General features: G+C 36.7%; 1 protein-coding gene across 8 annotated transcripts in view; it reads right to left on the bottom strand.

Annotated features, from left to right (window-relative positions):
• The window catches only part of RABGAP1L (RAB GTPase activating protein 1 like), a 778,147-nt gene that overhangs the window by 631,375 nt on the left and 124,429 nt on the right, over positions 1-22,343 (bottom strand). For all 8 annotated transcript variants that reach the window (XM_045069736.1, XM_045069734.1, XM_045069733.1 and 5 more), the window contains 3 exons: positions 12,627-12,693; positions 6,508-6,610; positions 3,683-3,849 (listed from right to left, as the gene is read on the bottom strand). In XM_045069736.1, the coding sequence (XP_044925671.1) occupies positions 3,683-3,849; positions 6,508-6,610; positions 12,627-12,693 (337 nt within the window). The remainder of the gene's footprint in view (positions 1-3,682; positions 3,850-6,507; positions 6,611-12,626; positions 12,694-22,343) is intronic.

Genomic DNA, 22,343 nt, shown 5'->3' with positions numbered 1-22,343 from the left:
TGATAGGGATTGCATTATATATGTAGACTGCTTGGACAGTACAGACATTTTAACAATATCTGTTCTTCTGATCCCTACACATGAAATGTCTTTCCTTTTCTTTGTGTCATCTTCTGTTTTTGCCATCAGTGGTTTATAGTTTGCAGAGTATAGGACTTTCACCTCTTTGGTTAGGTTTACGGCTAAGTAACTTTTTGTTTTCGGTGCAATTTGTAAATGGGATTGTTTTCTTCATTTCTCTTTCTGCTGCTTTATTATTGGTATATAGAAAGGCAAGAGATTTCTGTACACTGGTTTTGTTTCCTGTGACTTTACCAAATTTATCAGTTTTAGCAGCTTTTGGTGGAGTCTTTCATATTTTCTATATAGAATATCATGTCATATATAAATAGTGAAAATTTTACTTCTTTCTTACTGATTTGGATGTCTTTTCTTTCTCTTGTCTGATTGCTGTGACTAGAACTTCCAATACAATGTTGAATAGAAGTGGTGAGAGTTAACATCCTTGTCTTGTTGCTGACCTTAAGGGAATGACTTTTGGTTTTTTCCCCACTAAGGATATTAGCTGTAGGCTTTGCATATATGGGAAAGGCTCAATGCTGTTAATATAGCAAGTCTTTCCAAAGTGATATATAGATAGAAGGCAATCCCAATCAAAATTGGGATTGTTTTCTACAAATTGACAAATTATTTCTAAAATTCTGAAGAGAATACAAAAAATATGAGAGACAAAAAAAACTTTTGAAAAACTTCAGAAATCTTAGAACATCAGACTTTAAAAATTACTAAAAAGTTATAGTGGTCCATACTGTGGTATTGGTCTAAAAACAGACCTAAAGAGCAATGGGATAGAATACAGCAAATCCCATCTGGTTGGTTATTATGCCCCAGGAATCTGACCTAATCCGTTTGAGTAGAGAACTGGTTCTGGGGTTATTCAGCAAGTGCAGTCACCCAGAATCATTTACGTTAGGAATGGCCTGGTCCCAGAGATTCCAAGGTAACCTTGAACTGCATTAGATGCTCATGTAACTCCTTCTTTCTACCAAGGTTGTCTAGTCTAGACTAACATCTCCAAATTATTATCAACAGCCACAAAACAACCTAGTCTCTGAAATATTGAAAGAAAACTAGCTTAGCCCTCCTGCAGCATAGCATGACTTTCAGTAAGAAGTTACAGTTTCCATTCTTGCAATAATTATCCATATAAATTTTAATAATTCATTTAACTCTATAGATTTCAATTATTTTCCTCCTTTTCATTATTTCTGCTCAGGGCAGGTACGCCTTCAGTCTCCACAACTTTCCACTCTTCTTCTTGAACACAGATTATACCACTAAAGTTAGAAACCACCTTCTTCGTATTTGATATTCACTTAAATCAGTCTCACAGTGCACTTGTCATGAGCTCCAGATGTTGTAAGCAAGTGCTGAATCACTGCACTGTACACCTGAAACTAGTATCACACTGTACATTAACTAACAGGAACTTAAATAACAACTTAAAACCATACCTGCATGGTAATGATATATAATTATCCATTTTATAAATCACTGAATCTTGTGTGCAAATATTTTGTTTAGGAATTTACATCTGAGTGCATGTGAGAGAGTTTACTGTGGTTTTTCCATTTTGTAGTTTCTCTGTCAGGTTTTTACGTCAATTTATTTTCTGGCCTGATAAAATGTGGTCAGGGAGTATTCCTTCCTTCTCTATTCTCAGGGGAAGCCTGTGTAGCTTGGTATGTGCATGTGTGTGTGCGTGTGTGTTTACATGTTTGTGTCTGTATTTCGTAAGTGTGTAGGTGTTTGAAGGCATTCAGACTGAGTTCACTTTGTAGGAAAAATTTTAATTGCATATTCAACATATTTTATACATATGGCAATTCAGATTTTCTATTTATCCCTACGTCCATCATTTAGATAAATTGTATTTTTGAGGATTTTGTCCATTTCATCTACATTTTCTAATATTGTGGCATAAAATTGTTCACAATAAAAAATTAACATAAAAAATACATCTGTCTCACATTTAGTAGAGCTGAATATTATACGTAAATCTTATTTAATCTTCTTAATCACATGAAATGACCTTGGGCGGTATTTTTAATATTTTACTACCTGCTACTCAGTCACTCAACATCAGTAGTTTTTAAAATATGAAAATACATTTAATTATAAAAATCTACTGTAATACATATATTCTTGAAATGTATATAAATACATAAATCTTAGTACTCTTGTTTACCTTGCCATAAATGTGTGTGTGGATAGATATATAGATATAGTATACAGATATATAGATATGGGAAGATATATAGATAGATAGATATGGGAAGAAGCTAACTTTTTATCAGGTCTCAAGAAGGAAGAATTCACATCATAATTTATTAACGGTCACTGGGAAGAATGATGACCACTTTCTATACAGAGCCTTTATTTGCTCTCACACAACTCTGAATAATCCTTCAGTTCAAAATGAAAAGTGAATTCTTTGATAGAACAATTAAGCTACCAAAAAAGCAAAGAAAAGAAAGGAGGGAGAAAGGAAAATATTCCATAATAAAATATGCAAAGATACTTAAGAGGCTAATATTTTGAATACTGTTCATATATTCTTCCTTAGAATATGCTACAAAAAAAAGAAATAATCCAAATAGCAATAAAAGTTGTATCAAACCATCACTCTGATAATTTTATGAAAGCCAAAAAACACAGTAATTCAATTCACATATGTAGTATATGAAGCCTAACTGAGCAATGACTTTTTTTTTAATATGAAAATGGGTAAGCAGCTTCTTTATCTGTTCACTGTGCTGATACTTGCTTTTACCACATTACATTTCACATATTGCAGTCTATCCACCAGCAAGCATGACTAAATTTGGGAAATGGCAGTACTAAATAGTATATAAAGGATTTCCATTACTCAAATAGAGCATTTTACCCTCATTTCAGAAAACAGACCCTATTACGATCCAAATTATTTTTCACTAGTATCGTCTTCCTTCACTACAAAACAAAAATTATGTATTTTTACCTACTAACATTGCCTAATTTGGGGATGTCAGAGAAACTCCACTTTTGTTAATTAAGTATTAAAATACTTTTATGATCTTACTGATAAGTCACATAATGTATTCATATAATATCTTGGTAGAAATAACTATGAAAATTAATCCCAGGTGTTACTTGGAAATTTTTTTCATTATAACTTCATAAAGATATGCTATTTCTGTGCCCTGTCTTTTTGGTTCTAAATAAATATATATAAAAGGATGTTGTTTTATACATATAAATCAGTATTTCTCTTAAGTATGTGGATACTTCACAGATATATAGTACAAGTTTCTAGTGAAAAGAGTACATACTTATTAAACAGAGCTGGGTTTTTTTTAATTTACATGACCTAGATGTAGATTTTTCAAATATTCTATTGGTTGACTCTATCACTTGATTATTTGATAAGTTTTTGTCACTTTTTATCACTACTTAAGAAATTATCTTGGTGTTAAAAAAGAATAGAAAATGTGTTATGGTGGGTACTGTGAAATGTGTAACCTGATGATTCACAGACCTTTACCCCTGGGGCTAATAATACATTATATATTAATAAAAATAATTTTTTAAAAATAGAAAAAATATATATAGGTTATTACAAGTAAAGAAAAAAAGACCCTACCTGTTTCAACCTCATGAAGAAAGTCTCCGTGAAAGTCTTCCTGCTGAAATACCAAAACCGCTCATTCGCAGGGTACACACGTACTACTGTCTCCAGAAGGAAGCGCACAGGTTCCACGACCTCTGTGACGACCATATCCACTGCCACCGTCATGTACACTCGCTTATCTGTGGCAGAAATTTACTGTATGTCATGCTGGCTTTGTTGTTAAGTTTTCCCAAGAAGGTTCTTTCCAATCAGATTGTCACTTTCTGTGTTTAATTGTAAATGTTATATTATAGCTTTGATTAAATAGATGACCACATTCTCCAAGTATGTTTCTCAATACTCATGACCCTATCTAAATCAATGGTCAAAATCACCTCTGAAAACTTAATTTTCCTTCCCCGGATCAGGTTCTTAATATAAAAATTAGGTAAAATAGTCAGAATATCTTTTAAACTAAAACTATCTTTCCAATTTCCCAGAATGCCTCTAGAAATTTATAGGATTTGTCCTTTTATCTTATAAAAAGGGACAGAAGAAATTATTCACTTTGGTGAGTTGCATGGAAAGAACTGTCAAATGAGAAGAGACTCTCAACCTTCACTATATTGTTTGTATTGGAACAGGCTATTTAATGAATATTTAAATGTTGTGTGATTTAAGGGAAGTCCCTGGAGATCCGTCGGAATCCTCGTTCTCCCCTCAACACATGCTCAAGAAAGTCACTAAGGCTCTGATGAAATAGTTCTGTACAGTTACAGATCCGTATCAGAGCCTGGCAAGTAGTTTTAGGCACGAGTATAGTGCTATCAGTCAAAATTTCAGTTATTATTTAAAGTGTTTACTTGGCCACAGCCTTCCTTTAATAAGAATCTAGAATCTTCTGGGCTAGTGTCTATTGGTTTTCTTTAGTTTCAACATGATAGGTTGAAATACGGGTTTTATTTTATTTACCCTGCTTGAGATTCAGTGGGCAGGGGAGTGGTTCTTTTTCTTTCTTTCTTTTTTTTTTTTTTCTTAAGTAGGCTCCATGTCCAAAATGGGGCTTGAACTCTTGACCCTGAGAATAAGAGTCTCACCCTCTGACTGAGCCATCCAGGCACCCCTCATTGGGTTTTTCAGTCTCTGGTTTGGCTAATCAATATCGTTATTTCTTTGTTACTTTTGAAATATTTTTTTAAAATATTTTATTTATTTATTTGACAGAGAGAGAGAGATCACAAGTAGGGAGAGAGGCAGTCAGAGGGGGTTGGGGAAGCAGCTGAAGGCAGAAGCTTAACCCACTGAGTCACCCAGGTGCCCCACTTCTGAAGTATTTTTAAAATTCACTTTGTCCAGCATTTTTAGTTCTCAGTTAAAGTTCAAATAAGCCCATCATTAGAAGAAACCTTCAACAATGTTTTTTTTAAAAAAAAATACAACATTTATACACATCAACTGTACTTCTATTAATATCAAATTCAACAAAAAATGATTACATTCTTTCTAAATAAATTCTACCTGCCAATTCAAGAGAAACAAGGATTCTCTAGACATTGTACTTGCCCTGGCAGGCCTTAAAAGTCCAAGGGGAGTACGTCAAAGTTTAAGAGACAATAACACAAAACATAAAACAGAATACACAACTTGGCAATTTAGTAAAAAGATCCAAGACATTTCATCTCTAGAACTTCAACTTCCTCTGTAAAAAATCAAACTCTGATTCATAAATCCTCTGAGTAATTTATAATCTCAAGGATATCATTTGGAAATTTTAGAAATCAGGTATTTTTTCTGCCTTATGAAATAATTTTACATTTAAAATATATTATGTTGGGGCGCCTTGGTGGCTCAGTTGTTAAGCATCTGCCTTTGGCTCAGGTCATGATCCCAGGGTCCGGGATCGAGTCCCACGTTGGGCTCCCTGCTCAGCTGAGAGCCTGGTTCTCCCTCTCCCTCTCCCACTGCTTGTGTTTCCTCTCTTGCTGTGTGTCTCTGTCAAGTAAATAAAATCTTTTTTAAAATAAAATAAAGTACATTATCTTTCGAGTAAGAATATTTTTTAAGACTTACTTATTTGAGAGAGAGAGCACACACATGCATGTGCACACACGAGGGGGAGGAGAGGCAAAGGGAGAAAATCCGAAGCAAGCTTCCCCTGAGATTGGAGCCCCACACAGGTTTGATCTCATAACCCAGGAGATCATGACCTCAAAAGAACCAAGAGCTGACCACCCAACCAAGCCCACCCAGGCACCCCAAGAATATTATTTTAATATAATATTATAGAAAGTTTATTTTAATAGAGGAAATAAAGTTTAAAGTACATAATCCCTTAATAGAAGACCAAACAGGAGCACCTGGGTGGGACAGTTGTTTGTGTCTGTCATTGCCCTCAAATAATTCTATGATAACATATGAAACACAAACACCAAATACTTTCTACGTAATCTAATAAAACTAATTCACATACCTTTGAGGTAGATTCGTTTGAATAGTGGACGTTTTCCCCATAAATGCATAAAGTATTAAAAAACTTTAAAATCTAGGGGCGCCTGGGTGGCTCAGTGGGTTAAAGCCTTTGCCTTCGGGCAAAGGGTCCTGGGATCAAGCCCCACATCGGCTCTCTGCTCGGCGGGGACCCTGCTTCCCTTCCTCTCTCTCTGCCTGCCTCTCTGCCTACTTGTGATCTCTGTCTGTCAAATAAATAAAATCTCTCAAGAAAAAAAAAAACTTTAAAATCTAAATGAGAATAACTTCACTTTAAATAAGCACTAGAATTTCAAAAAATGCAGCGAAACAACATTGACCATAACATAAAATTTAAAGCAAGTAATAATGAATCCTCTGAGAAAATTTACCTTTTGGGGTTTCTTCATTAAGTGCCAGAAATATTGGTATATTGGGGTTCCACATGCCAGTAATAACGTAAGCCCTCCCATCATAGCTCTTGCCCATGGATTCCTGGAAAAGTTCAGAGAGAAATCATTGAGAATATAAATATCAAGAAAATCAACATTTTAAGTTATATCTTACTTTAAGCAATCAAATTTATTAAAATTTGGACTTACAATCAAATGGGATTTTGGGGGGTAAAATTTTTGTCACCCTATGAAATTAAATTTTCTTACAGCTTTCCTCAGAGTTTCTATTTAGATGCCATACCTCTTGGCTAAAAGAAGGTACACCTTTATATGCTGACTCACAAAAGCAAATTGGTATGAAGTTATATTTAGGTTTATCTTAGGATGCTTGTCAAAACTTCACATATTTAAAGCATATGAGTATGTCTAGTTTCTATTACAACTATAGAATAGATCTCACTGAAGATATTTTAACTGAACTAATAGCTAATCAAAGGAAAAGCAGTTAGTATTTTACTGCCATTTTAATTTATAATATATTCTTAAAATATTCATTTATTTTATCACAACACCTCTGAAATTTGAAACTTTTCGATCATCTATGTATGTGTACACTTTCTTACGATCAGTAATCAATGCTAGGAGACTAATAAAGGTTTGTAGTCAACACCCAAGTTGACCGTCTCCCTTTGACCTTTTTACTTGCTCCCCCCCTTCCCTTCTGTCCTCCCCTTCTTCATCTCCTCCACCCCTTAAGGTGTCCACCAGCGCACTCCTGACTCTGCTGAAGCAGCCAGCAGCTCCCACAGTGAAAGCAGGATCCCATACAGCTATGTGTATGTATTGCTGGGGGGGGGGGGCAGTTAGAGGTGTTCCCATGGGAGAACAGCACACAGCATACAAGCATGCGCACATGCAAGAGAGTGCTGTCTACAGTACTTTAAATTCTCTGTAGCCATTTCCTCATATTATGAAAAGAGTGATGAAAGGGTCAGACGAAAACAAAGAGAAAGCTTTTTTTTTCAATTTTACCCCCACACAGATGCTGGTGATTACAATGTCTATTTTCCTAGTGTATTGGTGGTCAGCTTGAGTGTAGGAACCCTGAGTTCTGGAGATAAAGTACACTCAAGGCCGTGGAAAGGACACTCACACAGCACCTTCACCACATTCATATATTCATCTTCATTCTCGGTCTCCATCTGTCTCTCCACGCCTTCCTCTCTCCCTCCCTCCCTATGCTTAATCCTCTCTACCTATCTCTTAATCCTCTCTACCTATCTAGACCCCCATTCAGATCGAGAATCTGGCCTCCCAAAAAGCCCAATCCATTTCTGGAAAGAGCTGTGCTGTGCTTGAGTCCAAAAAGATAGCTAGCCCAATCAAAATATTTCTTCCAATCGACAAATACAAAGCAAAATGGGCAGTTAGCAGTGGAGCTGTAAGATTTTAAGAAATCAGGCCCTGACAGGTCACACATCAAATGAAGTGACAAGGTAACAGAAATTGTAAAGTAGGAAACACTATATAAAAAGCAGCAGAGTACTAGGAAACTGCTAATTGGTAAGAGAGAAATGGAGAAAACAAAAAATTCATTAAAAATAATCCTGGAGTCCAGATACAAAGGCACATACTGGGAGGCAGGAAGAAGGGAGGAAGAGTGAGGAACAAAGAGAGAAGAGCAGAGATGGGCAGGGAGGGAGAGAGGAGGAAAGGTAGGAAAAGGCGAAAGGAGAAAGGGAAGGTGAAGGAAGGAAAGAGAGAGATGGGGAAGGAGGTACAGAAAGAGGGGGGCAGAGCACCAGAGGCAGGAGCAGGGGTGGAAAAAGAGCAGGAGTCCAACCTATAAAGAGACTCAAAGAAAGATTAAGCCTCTGCGGGGAGGTGAGGCAGACAGAAGAGTCTAGATAGCAGGGTTCCATACGATTTCATGAAGATCAATAACCTCTCCTGTCTCTAAGGTGCTCTAAGTGCATCTTTGTCCCTTGTAACCATAAGAGCCTAATTCAACAACCATAGCTTTATGTCTTTGTAGTCCTCACACCACCACAATAACACTGTCTTACACTTCAAAAGCCCTCAATACAAGTTTCTCCTCATCAAGTATGGCACTTTTGTTTCTGAACTAGACATTTCCATTATACAGACTGGCTTGCTCCCAATCTCTTATAAAGATACTTCTTGGGGCTCCTGGGTGGCTCAGTCAGTTGAGTGTCTGACTCTCTTGGGGTCTGTGGGATCAAGCCCCAAGTCAGGCTCATACTCAGAGGAGAGCCTGATTGAGGATTTCTCTCCCTCTGCCTCTGTCCCTCCCCTGCTCACTCTACCTTTACTCTCTCTCTAAAATAAATACATCTTTAAAAAGAGAGAGAGAGAGAGATACTTCTTCAATTATCTTTGCTGAAGAGTTCCTCCTGACTCCTCTGCGCCTACCACAAGCAGGGCTGACAAAATCAGGAACAGCAGGTAAGGGACATCTGGACAACAAGTCTCTGTTCAAACTAGGCCAGGATGGAACCACTAGATGCCCTCCTCTTAGGAAAATAAATTAGGAAATACAGACAGAATGTGGCAGTTTGCAGTGGGAACATGGGCAGAAAAGCCATGAGGGAGAGGCCAGGGAATCACAGAGTAAGCCACAGATGAACTATTGTCAAGTAATGAGCAAGCTTAAGCTATGAGGTCAAGTAGGCAGATGGTGGGGTAAAGCAGACACATGGTGCTGAAAAGACATAACACAGAGAAAAAGTAAAAAAAAAAAAGTAAGTTCAGGCTAATCCACCCATTCTTTAAGCAAATGCAAGTTTACTCTAAGTTGTGGTCTTTGTCTGTAAGTATCCAGCAGAGAAAACAAAACTAAATAATCCTGACTCTAGAGAACTAACAAGCTAATGTTTTCCAAAAACCAGTTGGTGACCCATTTGTGGATCCTAAAATCAACTTAGTACATTATGACAAGACTTTTTAATTAAGTAGAAGAAAAAAATAGCAGAGTTCCTTACACGTGTAAGGGGTAAGAACTGTTTCATGAAAATCTTATTGCTTTTTACACATACAGATTATGAGCTTACTGGATTACAGTGTAATCGTGTATATTTAACTGTGAGACCAGCTACTAGTCTAGTGTCAATAAATGGATAATTGTAAAGATCCACAAACTATCTGAGGCGTTTCTAGGACTTTTAAATTGCATTCCAGTTCCAAGAAACCTGCCTCTACTGAGTTTTCAGCTCTTGGTACCTTGCTGTTAGGCTTTCTCTAGTTTCATATAGGGAAGCAAACTTTGCCACACAAAATCTGTCTCTTTGGCATGTGGGTTATTTTTACGCTGCTTATTTAAAAAAAAAAAAAAATGCTGAGGAAGAACCTTTTACCTCCCCCTTAGGGTCACCCTAGATAACTACAGTATAAAATAAAGTAGGTGAGGTAGTCAGGGAGAAAATGGGCAGTCTGTTTGTTAAAATTCCTATGTCCCATTGTTTCTGAGTGGTCTCACAAACACGTTTGCCAAACATTTACTTTTTTCATTTTCTTTGAATTATCTTCCTTCCCTCGAAGTCCTCAACTTCTAACCCTTCTCCTTAGCTTAGAATGGCATATAAGCCTCGTTGTCTGACTGCCTACAGGCATCATATTCTTATGGAGCACCCATACATATGTAATTAAATTCAGTTCTCTCCTGCTAATCTGTCTCTTGTCAATTTAATTCCTAGACCAGCCAAAAGAACCTTGAAGGGTAAAGGAAAATCTTTCCTCACCAACAGTATTGAAAATATTCTCACTACTAGAAGAAAACTGAATCTCTTATTTGTATCTCCCAAAACCCAATTTTATTTATAGAAGACTTTGTTTATATACTGTATATAATACTGTGTATATTTTGTTTATATACTCTCTCTCTCTCTCTATATATATATATGAGTAATCTAGCTGTTTGACTAGAAAATTAGTTTCACTTATAAATTGGACTTTCTCTTTCATGTAGATCTTATACTAAATTAAATGTATAAATTTATAAAAGGTCTCAATTCGGGGTGCCTGGGTGGCCCAGTGGGTTAAAGCTTCTGTCTTCAGCTCAGGTCATGGTCCTGAGGTCCTGGGATTGAGCCCCAACATCGGACTCTCTGCTCAGCGGGGAGCCTGCGTCTTCCTCTCTCTCTCTCTGCCTGCCTCCCTGCCTACTTGAGATCTCTGTCAAATAAATAAATACAATCTTTTTTAAAAAGTCTCAATTCATGTTACTAGAAAATATTCAAAGGGAAGAAAAGTCAGCATTGTTTAAAAATTATTCAAGATAAACAGAAAAGTCTCACAAATTCTAAAATTAAACATAATTGCAGGATTTTCCAAAATTTATCAGAATCAAGTGTAAGAAAGCGAAATTTGTCTTCTAAGTATTCACATATTTGAATGAGTCAGAAGAATATCTTGCTCTAGAGGACTGAACTAAAACTAATTAGGCAAAGATATAAGGAATATGATTTCAGATGATTATAAGGAAATAACTTTGTAGTAACCAGAATTGTCCCATAGTCTTCATTATAAGTAATAAGTTCCTTTTTATGAAATGTAGTCTAGCCAAAGCTCAATAACCATGTATTAAAGATAGCACAAAGATCAATAACAAATCACAATTCTTGATAATTGCAGAAACAAACCCTCCCACTTCTACCAACTATTTGTTGAACAGAAGCTTCAGTGCTGACCAGCCCTTTGATTTCAATATGGACTCTTCAAAGAGGAGAACTGCTCTTCAAGTAAGACACTCAAGAACAAGGGGCCTCAGAAGTTCATGCCAATCTGTAACTCTATAATCTGCATTCAGGTTTTATTTTAAAAAAATCTCTGCCATGGTTTCACCTTAATCTTTTAAACTCTGAAAAACTCTAAGACCTAGGAACCTGTGTTATTAACTACCTCCTCATGGAATTTTCAGGACTCCAAAATGCTATGGCTTGCCTTAGGTAAAACCACCTGTATTACTGATATGTTGTAAAGAGGGATGGAAGAGAGGTGGCCCAATAGCTAATTCGTTTCACATTCAGTGTAACTTTTCGTGAAATGCTTCCTCTAGATCTCTGTGGCTCATTGTATCAACACTAGGAGAGCACTTAACCCACTGCCATAGTTACATACTTAAGAGATCTGTTTTTTTTATCAAAAAATCTATAAACCCACAGATGCTAAGAGCTATGTTTTACCATATCTGTAAACCCAGCACTCCCCACAATGCCTGGCTCACAGTTATGTGCTTATGGCTGAATAAACCATTTTCCAGTAGCACCACTAGAAAATCAATGTGACATCAGCATGATATAACCTGAAGAAAAAGTTGATAGAATTGGTGCTATTTAATTGACATTTTCAACACTCAGCTGAAAAGATTAAAAATGTAGGGCTTGCTGTCACTAAATATAAAAATCCCAGTTAAGTCACTTTATATTTTACTATTTCATAGTTACTTGAAACTCTAAAATGACCTTCCTACAACATTTCTAAATCACAAAGTAAATATATTCATTAAGTGCAATATAGAAGGTATTTCTGTTTAAAAGTTAAGATAGTTTGCTATTTTTACATAAAATAACCAACTCTCAAATACATATTAACCTTTAAGAAAATTATTTAAATAAATACCACTCCTACAGTAAATATACTTTGCTAAGGACAGGTAATAAAGGAGCATAAATTCAGAAAGAGAAATGTTTTAAAGAAAACAAAAGCATTCATTACAGTACTCAAATTAATAACAGTGCATTAAAATAAATGAAAGGCACCGTATTCACTCTGGATGTGCCTGTTATAATCATGTACTTGTTATTTTTGGCTCAAAGAAAAGACATCTTCCTAAGAACCCAGAGAGATGAATAAATGGACATTGCCACAACACTGTCCTTTAATTTGCTTTCAATTTGCATATGAGTTTTTGGTAACAATTTTTCTAAATATCTCCCTCATAAGTAACTTTAAGTTTGGGTTTCCAAAATTATTACTACCATACAGATGAAAGTTAGAAACCATTTTGACAATATGACAAATTTTAAAATAGAAAATATTTCTAAAATATAAATTAACTATCATCTATACTTGGTTAATGTGCTTAAGGTTATCATTACCATATCCAGTAAATGCATGTCACTGTTCTTCACGTTTCGACCTGGGCTTAATAACATTCCAAAACATCTGAAAACATTGGGGGGAAAAAAAGGACAAATAAGGTATCAAGAATATACAGAAGCCCAGTGAGCAAAAAGCCTTTTTATGATAACTATACAATCTGACCTCTGTACTTACAAATAACTTTGGTTTTTTAAAAGAAACACCACAAAAAATAATTAAGATACATAATAAAACAGCATAGAAATAAGTTATTTAAATTCCCAAATCTTTATTTCTGCATGTAAAAGATTACCAATGATCAAAAACTATAATAAAAATGGCCACAAACTACTGACTGAAACAAAATACAGTAGTAAAATATGAACTTGTTTCTAGATAGAAATGAAGCTTTATTTGCCTTAGAGTTATTTCAAACCTATAAGCCAAAATCAACTAACCCAATTAAATAGTAAAGGAGATTTAAAAAAATAACAAAACTGTGCTCACTCTTTGTATCAAGCCAGATTAACAGAAACAATTACCCTGGCCCTCAACACTCATTTTTCACTGAGTAGCCTGTTAATATTTATTATACCCTAACTTTGAAAAAAAAGTTATATGAAACTCATTACTAAATGTGCCATTATATTAGTGAAGATATTATCCAACATACTATACATAGGAATAACTACTTACTTTGTTCTGTGCTTCCTGATGCTACAGAAGCTTTAGGAATCCCATCGACTACATTCCTTATGACTTTATTTGTGAAGGATTTTCGTAAGGTTTAAATTCAGCTAAATCCAATATTTTTATATGTGTTAGATTATTATTAATTCTGCTTTTTAGTAAGAAAAGCAGAATCTAGAGAAACCCAACAACTTACTCAAATTCTCTTGCCTCTTAAATAACTCTTGTAAATCTAGAGACAATCTGATCTGACCTCTGTATCCCTCTGCCAACAACGCATACCCTCACTTACTAGAGTGTTTTTACTGTAGTTTTCCAACATTTAAAAGTATGCTATGGAATATTTCACACAGCAGTAGAGAATGTAAATAAGTAAATTCTGTTAATATTTTTTAAATTTCAAAATACTGACAACTGACATGTGACTACATAATCTGATCCTTGTTATTTTCCAAAGGTTTACTTTTTTAGTAGTACATCTTGTTCTTCCATGAACAAGGTAAGACCTATCCCAATATGAGTCTAGTAAGTGGTAAAGCAATATATACTTCCTGTTAGTATTTGAGGATACTCAAACGCACGAGGATCTCTTTTGGCATCCAAATACAAGAGAGTAGATGAAAAGATAAGGTCACCGAGATCTGAAGATAACTTTCCAAACATATTACTATACCACTGAACAAAATGTAATATATACTGCCATACACTATTATCTATACGCTGCTATAATCTCCCAATGAACTCCTATAATAAACACCGCAAATTAAGTGTTAATTATGCAATTCATTGTACTCTCTCTTCTATCATTGCCTTAAATACTTGCTAAGCAAGAATAAAAAGTGAGGGGCACCTGGGTGGCTTAGTGGGTTGGGCCCCTGCCTTCGGCTCAGGTCATGATCTCAGGGTCCTGGAATTAAGCCCCGTATTGGTCTCTCTGCTCAGTGGGGAATATGCTTCTCCCTCTACCTGCCTCTCTGCCTACTTGTGATCTCTGTCAAATAAATAAATAAAATCTTAAAAAAAAAAAAAAAAGAATAAAAAGTGAATTCTTTTTTCAGATAAGAAATTTGGTCCCTCCAACTAAAAGGTCAGGTCAGTGAGGACAGAAGACTTCTCTCACATTCGCTTCATGTTTTGATTTGGCTTGTATCTCTCACGGTTTTTTGTTTTTTTTTGTTTTTTTTAAAGAACAATTTTCTATATTATAGAATTTTTAAGTTTCAAAACTATTATGTACTTACTGTAAAAAAGTTAATGGATACCAAAATGGAAAAAGAAAACATAAATTTATCCTTTTCTCTCTAATATCAGCCCCCTTAAAAATGAACATTAACAATTTAGTATGCATCCTCCCTACATTTCTTTTTGTTCTTGAAGACTTAAAAGATTTTTACCGTTTTGTTTGCCAAGAACTTGCAGGCAAATAATGAAATTGGTACAATTTTATATTTTTTTAATATTCCCATGTTAAACTCTATTGCAAAAAGAGTCTTGGATGTTTAGGTTTTCCTTAAATGGCAACAGCTATCACTTTATTTTGATGATCTTTGATGTGGTGATCTTTTCCTGGGTTATAAATAAAAAATCCTGCCAACCAGCGCAACTGGCTGGCTCAGTCAATTAAGCATAATGAACTCCTCTTGATTTTGGCTCAGGTCATGATTTCAGGGTTGTGAGATCAAGACCACATTCAGCACAGCATCTGCTTGTCCATCTCCCTTCCCCTCTCTTCCTTCCCTCACCCCCAGCTGTGCTCTCTCTTCTCTTTCTCAAACAAATAAAAATGAACACTTTTTTTAGATTTTATTTATTTATTTATTTGTTTGTTTATTTGAAAGAGAGGGAGAGACAGGGAGAGAGGGAACACAAGCAAGAGGAGTGGGAGAGGGAGACATAGGCTTCCTGCTAAGCAGGGACCCCAATTCGGGGCTTGATCCCAGGACCTCAGGATCATGACCCAAGCCGAAGGCAGACACCCAGTGACTGAGTCACCCAGGCGTCCCCAAAATAAACTCTTTAAAAAAAAAATCCTGCAACCAACCAGTAGTGTGACCTTGAAGAAAGGACCTACCTCCCTCCCCCTGTCACGTTTAAAAAATATATATTTTATTTATTTGAAAGTGAAAGGCAGAAAGAGAAAGCACTAGTGGGAGACAGAGGGAGAGGGAGAAGCAGATTTGAAAGTGAAAGGCAGAAAGAGAAAGCACTAGTGGGAGACAGAGGGAGAGGGAGAAGCAGATTCTCCACCAAAAGATCCCAGGATGGACCCTGGGATCAAGAGCAGACACTTAATTGACCAAGCCACCAGATGGCCCAGCATCTAACCCCCTTGAGCTTCCGCTTCCTCTTCTACAAAAATGGAAGAGGTATAATACATGAACTCAGAGGAGTTTTTCTGACATCAAAATTGCACAGTTTTTCTCTATAAAGCTGTATTAGTCATTTCCAAATTTATATTTCATTAAAGCACATCAGGTTTCCTATGGAGACAAGTAAGGTCTATTAGGGATAATGTGTCAGTAATTAGATATTATTAGTACCACAAACACCAAATGCGAATATTAAGTATTTCTTTGGGGAGGTCAAAGCATTCAACCTTTCCTTGTTAACTCTATAAATAATGTAGAAAACTGCCATCACACTTATTTTCTCAAGCAGCTCATAGTCTATTAGAGGAGGAAAATACAAGTAAATAGGGAACTAAAACCCGATATGGTAAGTTCTAGGATCACTGTAAATACAGAATGTTAAAAAAACAGAAAAGAAACACACCCAACACTATAATACAGTACATAACAGACCTGACCAAAATTTGAAATCAAACCTCCTGAGAATGAGATGATAATGACAGTATATTAATATTATTAAATTATAGCATATATTGTTTAATTCCTTAAGTCAGACATTACTGTATTGCTGCATTTACATTTCAAAACAACCTGCATATGAGAAATGACAAGCTAGTTTTCATGAAGGTAGATGGGATTTGTCCGAACAACACAGGTAGTGAAAGGACTGCGATTCGAGTCCATGTCCATGATCCAAAACTGCAGATCTTTTACACATTGAACTCTATCACCTCCCTAGCCTATCAGGAAAGATTATCAACTCCCCATGTGACCCAGGACAACTTACACACCGCAGCATCTCACTTTCCACATTTCTGAAATATAAGTGTTATTGGCTCACACGTTCCCATATTCATGTAAAGGTGAAATGAAAGCCCTCAAGGTGAAGGTACACTGTGAACTATAAAGCAGAGCCCAATTACGAATTATTATTATAACTGCCACTACTATTGTTTTAGAGATAATATTTATTTACTTGAGAGACAGTGAGAGAGAGACAGTGCACAGAAGCAGAGGGAGAAGCAGACTCCTCGCTGAGCAGCTGGGGACTCAATCCCAGGACCCTGAGATCGTGACCTGAGCCCAAGGCAGACACCTAACCAACTAAGCCACCCAGGCCCCTAGTGCCACTATTATTAAAAAAAAGTTTAACTTTCCATAATACCTATGAGTTTTTACTCAAAACAGAGCTTTTTTTGGAACCTCCATACTGTTTTCCAGAGTGGCTGCACCAACCTGCATTCCCACCAACAGTATAGGAGTTGAAAATTGAGCTACCCTACGACCCAGCAATCACACTACTGGGTATTTACCCTAAAGATACAAACATAGGGATCCAAAGGGAAGTGCACCCCAATATTTATAGCAGCAATATCCACATTAGCCGAACTATGGAAAGAGCCTAGCTCTCCATCAACAGATGAATAGATAAAAAAGATGAGGTACATATATACAAAATGGAATACTATGCAGCCATTTTTTTAAAAAATGCAAAATCTTGCCATTTGCAATGAGACGGATGGAACCAGAGGGTATTATGCTAAGTGAAATAAGTCAATCAGAGAATGACAATTATATGATCTCACTAATATGAGGAATCTGAGAAACAAGACAGAGGATCATAGGGGAAGGGAAGGAAAAATGAAATAAGTTGAAACCAGAGAAGGAGACAAACCATAAGAGACTCTTAATCTTAGGAAACTGAGGGCTGCTAGAGGGGTTGGGGGGGAAGGGAGGGGGTGGCTCGGTGATGGACATGAGGGAGGAGGATATGTGCTATGGTGAGTGCTGTGAATTGTGTAAGACTGATGATGGACAGACGTGTACCCCTGAGGCAAATAATACATTATATGTCAATAAGAAAAGCACTTTGAACAGTTTTAAATACCAAGTTAGCATCCATACAAACACCAAAACTCAGCGTATTTAGACTTAAGTGATAGAAAAAAGTGACAAAAACCAAAGATGATATGTTAATGCTCTGTAACAGCAAACTAAATTATTTTATTTTGCTTTCAGCCCATCAAACGATTAGGATTCTATCTACCTCCATGAAGACTATGGATAAAAATGAAGAAGGAAAGAAAGGAAAAGAAAGGAGGCAAGTGTTTACCAATGTCAGTTAAGGAGCACTGTCTCTTAACTAAACTTTTGCTGTTAAAAATGAAAAAGTGGGGGTGCCTGGGTGGCTCAGTGATTTAAGCCTCTGCCTTCGGCTCAGGTCATGATCCCAGGGTCCTAGGATCAAGCCCTGCATCGGGTTCTCTACTTGGCAGGAGCCTGCTTCCCTCTCTCTCTCTGCCTGCCTCACTACACTGCCTACTTGTGATCTCTGTCTTTCAAATAAATAAATAAAATCCTTTTTAAAAAGTGAAAAAGTGACAGTATGTCAGAAGAAGGTAAACAGAAACACAAAGAAAAGCTATAAGTCAATCATATTTTTTCAGAATATCCAAGAACATGAAAAGCTAAATTTTGTAAAAATTAGAATCCCGGTCAGTCTCACACTGAAGGAGTTAAAGCAAAAGACAGTTGAAAAAGCCAGGTGAGAAATGCTGGGATTGTTTTTCCCTCACTAACAGGATGAAGCAGAGATAGATACACAGGCATTCCTCACTATGCGCAGTATGGGGAACCATTATAATAACCACACAAGCTGAAATCGGGCAAAAGGATGTTATGATCAGTGAGGAAAATTATGATTGTTCTGCAACCTTTATTTTTGTCAAAACTTTAAAAACTCTTTGCTGTCAGTTTTAAGTACACAACTGATGTAGAAAAAAAGTAAAACTTATTTATTTAGTTCTTGGCGATTTAAAACACTTAGAAACATTGACAAAGTTTTTTATTTCTTCAGAAACAATTATTAAGACGAGTTTGAACAGAGCTTGCTTTTTCTCATGTAATTTACAAAAGAGTAAGCATTTTTTCTATGCCCTGGTAAAATTCATATTCTTTTCTAAGTTTGAATCAGCTTCCAATATTTTATCCTTTGCACTTTCAATGTTATAAAATATCTGAGGGTTCCTTTAAGGTGAAGTTTTTGCTGGCATTTCCTCCAGGACATGCTTCCTTTTCATCACAAGCACTTTCCTTACTTATGCTGCTAAATTCATCCTCACTGCGTTCTCTGGCTGCCCATGTAGACGCCACTGAACAGTGGCAGTGTCAACATTCCCAGGGTTCTATTTCTTTATAATTCCATTTACGTCTGATTCGAATCCTGCAAAGTTTTTCATATACTGCAGTAAAAGTTCTGCCATGCCATATGCATACTATTCATTGTTGTTTCCTGTCAGGATGAATTTTTTTTTTAATTTTATTTTTTTCAGTGTTCCAAGATTCATTGTTTATGAATCACATCCGGTGCTCCATGAAATACGTGCCCTCCTTAATACCCACCACCAGGCTCACCTATCCCCCCACCTCCTCCCCTCCAACACCCTCAGCTTGTTTCTCAGAGTCCACAGTCTCTCATGGTTCATCTCCCCCTCTGATTTCCCCTAACTCACTTCTCTCCTTCTCTCAATGTTCTCTGGGTTATTCACTGTGCTCCACAAGTAAGTGAAACCATGTGATAATTAACTCTCTCTGCTTGACTTATTTCACTCAGCGCAATCTCCTCCAGTCCCATCCATGTTGATACAAAAGTTGGGATTCATCCTTTCTGATGGAGGCATAATACTCCATATATGGACCATATCTTCCTTATCTATTCGTCTGTTGAAGGGCATCTTGGCTCTTTCCAGTTTGGCAACTGTGGCCATTGCTGCAATGAACACTGGGGTACAGGTGGCCCTTCTTTTCACTACATCTGTATCTCTGGGGTAAATACTCAGTAGTGCAACTGCAGGGTCATAAGGTAACTCTATTTTTAATTTCTTAAGGAATCTCCACACTGCTTTCCAGTGGCTGCACCAAGTTGCATTCCCACCAACAGTGTAAGAGTGTTCCCTTTTCTCCACATCCTCTCCAACACTTGTTGTTTACTGTCTTGTTAATTTTGGCCATTCTAACTCGTGTAATCTATACTTTCAATGATGTCCCGATCAAAATTCCACTGCCATTTTTCAAAGTACTGCAACAAACAATTCTAAAATTTGTATGGAACCAGAAGAGACCCCAAATTGCTAAGGAAATGTTGAAAAAGAAACACAAAACTGGGAGCATCACATTGCCTGATTTCAAGCTTTACTACAAAGCTGTGATCACCACGATAGCATGGTACTGGCACAGAAACAGACACACAGACCAGTGGAACAGAGTAGAGAGCCCAGGTATGGACCCGCAACTCTATGGTCAACTAATCTTCAACAAAGCAGGAAAAAATATCCAGTGGAAAAAAGACAGTCTCTGCAATAAATGGTGCTAGGAAAATTGGACAGCTAAGTATAGAAGAATGAAACTTGACCATTCTCTTACAGCATACACAAAGATAAACTTGAAATGGATAAAAGACCGCAATGTGAGGCAAGAATCTATCAAAATCCTAGAGGAGAACATAGGCAGTAACCTCTTCGACATTGGCCACAGCAAATTCTTTCAAGACATGTCTCCAAAGGCAAGGGAAACAAAAGCGAAAATAAACTTTTGGGACTTCATCAAGATCAAAAGCTTCTGCACAGCAAAGGAAACAGTCAACAAAACAAAGAGGCAACGCACGCAACGGGAGAAGATATTTGCAAATGACAGTACAGACAAAGGGCTGACCATCCAAGATCTATAAAGAACTCCTCAAACTCAACACCCCAGAAAAACAGATAATCACATCAAAAAATGGGGAGAAGACATAAACAGACACTTCACCAAAGAAGACATACAAAGGGCTAACAGACACATGAAAAAATGTTCATCATCATTAGCCATCAGGGAGACTCAAATCAAAACACATTGAAATGCATGAATTTTTTTAAGATTACTTATTTGAGAAAGTGAGAGACAGCACACATATGGGAGGGGGGCATAGGAAGAGGGAGAGAATCCTCAAGCAGACTGCCCACTAAGCATGAAGCTCGATGCAGGTCTCGATCCCAGGATCCTGAGATCATGACCCGAGCCAAAATCAAGAGTTGGACACTCAACCAACCAAGCCACCCAGGCTCCCCACGTGATTGTGTTCAACTGCATGCTTATATCATATTTCTTCCAAACTCAGCTAAAGAAAATGCATGATATCCAGTCTTGGAAGTATCACTCCCTTTCAATGTGGCAACAAAATTCAAAATTTTGGCTTGAATGCTAGCAAAACTAGTTTTTTTTTTTTATTGCAGCCTTTAATCCAAAGTAGAAGTTAATGTTCCATTTCAACCCTAAGCAGCTTTCTATTCCTACTGAAACTTAAAGATGACAGAGTGACTTTATTGTGCTCTTTTTATTCACCAGACTTTTTCAGAATGGTTGACACCATTGCTTCATGCAGCGCCTAGAGCTCTTCCTATCTTCATTCTGCTGTCATCATTTCTAAATCTTCTAAGATCATATGCAATTTCACTTTCAGCATTAGCACTTTCATTTCTTTGCTGCACATTTAACATTGTTGGCCAATTCTTTGAGTTTATATATTTTGGGGAAATGTTATAGGTTTATCACTGAGAGATAAGGAGGCAACACAGTCACACACTTTGCTATCTGGGCGTGAACTAAGTAACAGATGCACTGTTACCATTTTCAACAGAATTTCAAGGAAGTGATGTGACTAGTTGCTGATCTTGAATTTATGTGGTGACTATAAACTAAAGAGTTAACAACAGAGTTTTCACTTTCTGCAATTACTCAAAATTAATATATCATGATAACAAAAATTTGAACCATGTGGCTGCAGGACTGGTATTATTTAACTAAGCCAAAGTAAAATAAATTTGTGCATTATCATAATTACAAAACAAGGACTGCTTGTACATACACAAAAGTGCTAAAAATCTAGACAAGGTTTTGCCTTCTCATGGTAGCAGTCTACCCTAATTCTACAGGCTGCTCTGATTTTCACTTATCACTCAAAACAGTCTCAGTAAAAATCATGATTGTGGTACTAGAGATAATACTGCCAACAGTAATAACAGCAAGTGTTTATTAAGCATTTATTCTGAGTCAGGGACTATTCCAAATATTTTACAGGTATTATCTAATTTTTCCTCCCAAAGTTCTTAAGAAGTATTATTCACCATCTACAAATTAGAAACCGAAGCACAGAGAAGTTAAATAACAGGGCCACAGTCACTGTAGAGCCAGGACTAAAACCCAGATGAAGGACTCCATAGTTGGTGATCTTAAAAATTTTACTAACTTCAGAGCCCTCAGTCACAGGAAGAAGTCTCTCCATTAGGTTTTATAGTTATCAGCAAAAGAGGTTTAAAAAACTAGTTGTTTTTTTCTCTCCATTCTTCAGGTGGGAAATTTTTATAGTTTTCCCCTCAGATTACCTGGAATACTAGGACAGATCACCAGGGAAAAAATAAAATAGATGCCTGGGGGTGCCTGGGTCAGCATCTGCCTCCTGATTTCAGTTTAGGATTGCGGGATTAAGCCCTGCCACAAGGATACAACTAGAGTCGACCTGAGATTCTCCCTCCCTTGCCCTTTGCCCCGCCCTCCTCTCATGCTCTCTCATGCACACTCTCTCTCGCTCTCAAATAAAATCTTTTTTTTAATATTTAAAATAGATACTTAGGACTGTTTTAGATCTGCTACCAATGAAAA

Source organism: Mustela putorius, unplaced genomic scaffold (assembly GCF_011764305.1).
Source record: "Mustela putorius furo isolate JIRA1106 unplaced genomic scaffold, ASM1176430v1.1 tig00003942_pilon_pilon_pilon, whole genome shotgun sequence".
Lineage (NCBI taxonomy): Eukaryota > Metazoa > Chordata > Mammalia > Carnivora > Mustelidae > Mustela > Mustela putorius.
This window is presented reverse-complemented; position numbering and strand designations above follow the sequence as displayed.